General features: G+C 45.6%; 1 protein-coding gene across 3 annotated transcripts in view; it reads right to left on the reverse strand.

Moving 5' to 3' along the window:
* CADPS2 (calcium dependent secretion activator 2) overlaps positions 1–1,798 on the reverse strand; it is a 495,748-nt gene extending 493,950 nt beyond the window's left edge. For 2 of the 3 annotated variants that reach the window (XM_046669954.1, XM_046669955.1), the window contains exon 1: positions 1,348–1,798. In XM_046669954.1, coding sequence (XP_046525910.1) covers positions 1,348–1,686 — 339 coding nt within the window. In that variant the 5' untranslated portion in view covers positions 1,687–1,798. The remainder of the gene's footprint in view (positions 1–1,347) is intronic. The other variant, XM_046669956.1, reaches the window with a different exon arrangement.
* Positions 1,799–6,000: the final 4,202 nt, after the last annotated feature.

The raw sequence follows: 6,000 nt of genomic DNA on the forward strand, positions 1-6,000 counted from the left end.
ACCTGAGGAATGGTGGCTTCAATCATGCCAGTTAGTTTGGGATTAGGAAACGCTACTGACATACTTGTTTCCTCCAAAATGAAGTGTCTGCCTACAAGATCCCAGCATCTTTCCTAGCCCTAGCACTCTGACTCCGAATTACCTAGAGGGTTAGGTACTCGAAGGAGCTGCGTAATTACCCACCAGCTGTAGAGAATCATTCCACAAGCACGCCCAGGGAATGACTGATTCAAAACAGCTGCTTACTTTAGGCATATTTTAAGAGACTAGTAAATGGGAGTGGGAGGGTGGTGGAAAGACTGCATTTACTCTCAACTAGTTGTTTTTCAAAAGTCAATTCAAAAGCTCTCCAAATTTCTAAGAAATGCCTCATATGCTGAAGTTAATACTTCAGAAAACTAACAAACAACTGTGCTTCCAGGTATGCCTTTAGCAAATTACCATCTCTCTGGGTCTGCACATCTTGTCCCAAACTAAGAGGACTTACAGATTTCTACCGAAGCTTCTCGAGTCCACATTCTATTAAAGATTTCCTAGGCAGTTTCTATTGAAAACATTTACTCAATTATGGTAATTTGAGTCATTACTTTTGTCTCCTACAGAACATTAGACCCTTGAGGTCTTGTTTTAAAACTAAAGTGGGCAGACGTTACACCTGAAACAACTCCCTACCTCTTGGGGGCAAGAAGGAGCATTCATTGTGAAGTGGTTATACACCAATCCTTTATTTTTCATCAATAGTGTATTTCATTAGGCCTGCCTGGACCAGGAATTACTAATCCACAGCGACTCTACAAAGCTGCCTATCCTCTCTCTGTTAGGATCTGATGTCCTAATTACGCAGCAGTATAGGAAAGCTGTCCATTTAACTCTTCGCTGAGGAATAATTCTACCCCTTTGCCCTAGTGAGAACTCCTCTCTAAGAGAAGAGTTCAAGATTCCACCTGTTTCGCCTAGCTACACACTCATTCAGACCCAGGGCAAAGCCAGTTCTAGCTGGGCCAGGTGAACAGGAGTGCACCACCGATGTTAGAAATTAAAGTTGACGGGAGTTGCATTCTAACCCGGCCAGAGCCGGGTGCCACCGCCGCACGGCCGGAGCTGTCGGGTCGGTCTGGGTCTCATGGATGCCAAGCCGACAGCTTCTGCCAACCGGGCAGGAGGAGATGCGCCCGCTGCAACCCGATACCCAGCGGGCTAAAGCACTGTCCTCCCAGAAAGACCAACAAAAACAGTGTCCTGCGTTGAGCAGAGGAAAGCGGACAGGCGCCCCAGAGCTCTCCCGGGAGAAAACCCCGGGGAGGAAGAAGTGGCTGCAGGAGGCGCCGGGTCCTGCACGCGACTCACCTTCTGCTGCCTCCGGGCCATGTCGGTGGGCTGCTTGGCGTTGAAGGGATACGCGATGCACCTCACCACGAAGACGTAGAGCTGCAGGCGGATCCTCCTCTCTTGCTCCTCGTCCAGCTGCCGTTCGGGCTCGTCTCGCCCCTCACTGAGCACCGAGGGGCTCGGGCTCACAGGTCTGGCCGCACCGCCGCCGCCCGCGCGCCCCGGCGCGTCCCGCCGCCCTTCCCGAGCCGGCGCCGCCGCCGCTCTCTGCGAGCCGCCTGCCGCCACCAGCACATCGCGGCTCTCCTCTTCCAGCCCCTCGTCCGACTCCTCTTCGCTGGAAGACGGGTCCAGCATGGTGCTCGGGGCGCCCCGCCGCTCGGCCCGCGACCACCAGGCGCCTCACCCCGGGCGGCTGCACCCGCAGGTCTGAGAGAGCCGCGCGCCCGGCAGCAGCGGCCGCAGAACGAAAGGGAAACTGGCCAGGGCTTTCCGGACACGTCGAGTTAGAGACTGGAGTGTTTCCTACCACAGGGTGAAAGGGGCGGGCAGGAGCGGGAGGAGGACCAGGAGCGGGGCGGGGGAGCCGCCGGGATTAAATAGGCGGAGTTAGCGTTGGGGGGAGCCCGAGCACCTCCTGAATTGCTCGGCCGGCCCGGGGCCCGCCAGCCCCGTGCTTCTGCAACGCCGGCCGGCAGGGGCGGCGCGGCCCGAGCGCCGGGCGCAGGTGGGGAACCTGTGGCTCCTACAACAAGCAACACGTGGAACAGAATGTGGAGGAGCGGGCGCGGGGCCGCGGAGTGCGCGTGCGCGAGCCGCCGCGCTGCCCCGGCCCAGGTGCCCTGGTGCCCTGGCGCGCCGTTTGCAAAGGCTGGGAGCAGCTGAGCGTAAAGGCTCTGTGCGCGCCCACCTGGGGTTTCTTGGACTGCGGTGACCCCGCCGCCCATCCTCTTTGCTCCCGCAAGCTTCCTTCCCTCAAGCAGGCGGACAGCGGACGGGAGAGCGGCTCTCCCTCCCCCCAGGTGAGAGGAGCGTCCAAAACATCTCTCATACCCGAACCTGATTCCCAGGGTTCAACCCCAGCGCGGAAAAGTGAGGGCGCAGCCGTTCACTTCCAAATAACGTTGGGAAGGCACTTTGAAAAGTCTCGCTCTGTTCTGCTGCTGTTTGACTCTCGTGCTGAAGTCCAAATTATAAAAGTCAGAGGAACGCTCTTGAAAAGAAAAAAAAAAAACACGCGAGGCTTTCGTTTTAAACTGTTTTTATTCATGTAGACGCTGAGTAAAACATTTTATATTTGCGAAATGGCACTCTCATTCAGCTCACACATAGCTCAGTTATTTTCTGGGTTGGGATGCAGTCGACTCAAAACAGGTTTAGTGTAGACATTTATTCAGCAAATATTTGAGCGCACGCCCCGTGTCCAGCACTGTTAGCATTTGCACGAGCCTGCGGCGCACTGGGGCACACAACACTTCATCACTGTTGGTTCTGGCCTCAAGTGGGCGTCTCGTAGCTGCGCCTGACGCCTGTCTGCGCAGATTTCTCAGTCCCAACGCCAGAACCACCTAGGAGTTTCTTTTTGTGATTTTGTTTCTGGTGTTCTTAATCCGGAAAGAGGGAGAAATAGGGAAAACAGTGCGTTCAACACAAGGTGCAGCGTGCAGTGGCCAAACTGGCAGGGAGGTGATGAAGCTCAGTGGAAGAATCACTGGGCAGATAAAATTACCGGCTCTGAGCTTGTCTACCCCGCGGCTAAATAGCAGCTTTAGCTTTTTCAAGCCACTTCCACAGTTAAGTACGGGAGAGAAAAGCTTTCCTCTTGCATTTACTGACGTTCTCCCTAGATGGGGTGAAAAGACAAGGAGGCATTTACTCCTGGGGAGCCTTGCCTATTTATCAATCCTTGACGGGTGCCCACAGTGATAAAAGGTGTTCTTTGAGGGCATGACTGCTGGCTGATCAACTGCCAAGAAAAACGAAATCTCAAAAACTGATGTGTTTAAAGGCAGTTTCATTTTTGACAAGGTAAACAATACATGACAAGCTTATTCATTTAAGTCATAGCATCTGATACTTATGTACATAGCACCTTACAGTTTGCAAAGTTTCGTGAATGTGCTTATCTAATAGTGTCACCAAAGTAACCTTTTGAGATGGGTGATGATGATGATGACGACCATTTATATGTTTGTACCTGGTACTGCACTAAGCCCTTTACATACATTATCTCATTTATTTTAAGCTCAGTTGTACAGATAAGGAACCTAATACTTAAAGAATCCTCTTTGCTACAGAACTAACAGCTGATGGGACAAGGACTCAACATAGTGAGTCCTTTCTAGTTACAGATAGTGACTTTTCTATTACAATGTATCTGATTATAAATCAGTATGTTAATCATATGATGTTTATTAAACTGACAACTAAAATAAGAATTTAATTCCTAGGGACACAAAAGTATAATTTAAATATATCACCTTTATTGCCCTTCCTCTTCTTGCCAAGGAAAGGTATATTTTTCTGTTTCCTTTAATAATTAGTTAATACTACTTGATGTGATAGCTTATTATTCTCTTCCTATTAAAAGTGGTTACCAAATTAAAGATTCTCCAAACCTGGGAGAACCCACTGGAAAACAACTAATATTTTTTGAATAACATATACTGTGTTTTCTCTGTGAAAATGAAAATGATTTAACAGTCATAAAGTAAAGAAATATCCACAAGATAACAAAGAGAATGTTTAAGGATTTCATTAATTAAACATACATTCATTAGAAACTAACATATGTTAAAACTATGCTGAGTATATTTAGAAGAACAAGATACTGTCTCTGATCTTAAGAAGTCTGCAGGTTAAAGAATGATAAATGAGAAAACCATTTATTTTTTTAAAAAAGAAATATTGGTATTGCAATCTGATGATAGTTCTAATAGCCCAAGAGATAATGGTAATAGAAAGAAGGGATACCTCAATCAGGATAGACTAAGGGAAGGGTTCCAGGGTGCTTGACATATGTCTTGAAAAATGATTCAGAGCTGTTGGGGTGAGGGCACTGTAGAAAGGAGGAACCACATTTGCAAAGGCATGAAATTGATTGCCACGTTTGGACAACTGCTTATAAACCAGCATACCTGAAATGAAGGGTACAAATAAAGATGAGGAGGATGAAACTAGAGAATAAGCAGAGGCAAATTCAGCACTGAGCAGAAGGACAGCGGGCAGGCATTCATGGCCTCCTTGAAGGTCAAGCTTTGGAATGTAAACTATATCCTGAAGAAAATGGGGATGCACATAAAGGTTTAAGTAAGGGAAAACATAAGGTGATCTGTAACCCTTAAGTAATCCATCTGGAGCAATGTAAGGGCAGTGAAACCAGAGGGAAGATACTAAGAGATCACTAAGGAAATCTGGGAGAGAAACATCGAGGGCTTGAATTTAAGACAGGGGACAGGAGAGGAGGAAAGCTTAAGAGATGAAAAAAGGAATTAGTAGGATATATACATGAGGACCTGAGGAAGGGATCAAGGATAGAATACGATTCCCAGAATGGAGTAACGTGACTGATAATAGATGAGATACGGACTTATAAAAGAAAAGTAGTTTTGGAGAAACATCAAGTTTTGAGTTTATCAGAGAGATCCTAAACTCAGTTGGAAAGGCAAAACTGTTACTCAAATCTAGGTAAGGGAATCATCAGCATATTGGTGGCAGTTGAAGCTACAAGTATGGATGATAAGGTCCAGAAATCAGTGTTCAAAGTGAGAAGAGGGCCAGTGCTGGGTCTCTGAAGAACCCTTCCTGCCTCTTTTCCAATTAAGGGATGGTTCAAAAAAAGGAACCTGAAAAGAAAACCTGATCATTAAAAATTAATTGTGCCCTGATAGTTTGTAATTAACATTTTCAATTTTGTGCTTACACTTACATTCCTATCAAATTTCTACCTTAAATATTAACTTTTCAGATAATTATAACATCCACTGATGCTCTGGGATAATTGAATAAGTGATACCAAACTTAAGACTGATTAGTTTATACCGTTTCAAAAATACATGAAATACACTTGAATTTATTCAACGGTTCATTTTTACTTTCATCAAGGTGAGCATAAAAATAAATTGAAGTTATACTGCTTTTTAATAAAACACCTCTAATGCTATGGAAAGATGGATGCATGGTAATAAAATAGAATATAAAACGTGTTTTGGCAATGATATTTAAGGAAACAGGTGTGTGACCTGAATAGCTATAGGCGGTCTGTTTTCTGGTTGAGCATTGATTTGTGCATTTGACCTGAAAGAAAGGTATTAACTCTTTCAAGTCACACAGGAAATAATTCTTTCATTGAACAGACGTTCTTTGGGCACCCCCTCTAAACTCTGCACTATTCTAAGTAGATAAAAACAATAAAATTTAGTCCCTGAGGGGATGCATATAAAACAAATATGAGCAAAATAAGAAATTATGGTAATATATGCTATTGTGGCAATAGAGAAAAAATTCACAAAATATCTCATAAATGTTTTGGAAGTGGGCAGTCTATTATATTTTGTGGTATAGTTATAGCTAAAATTATGTTACAACAGAAAGAGGAATCTTTTTCAGATCAAATGAAGGACCAATTTCGCAAATATCTATAGGAAAACTGTCAACTCAGAAACTCAGCTA

This window comes from Equus quagga, chromosome 8 (genome assembly GCF_021613505.1).
Source record: "Equus quagga isolate Etosha38 chromosome 8, UCLA_HA_Equagga_1.0, whole genome shotgun sequence".
NCBI lineage: Eukaryota > Metazoa > Chordata > Mammalia > Perissodactyla > Equidae > Equus > Equus quagga.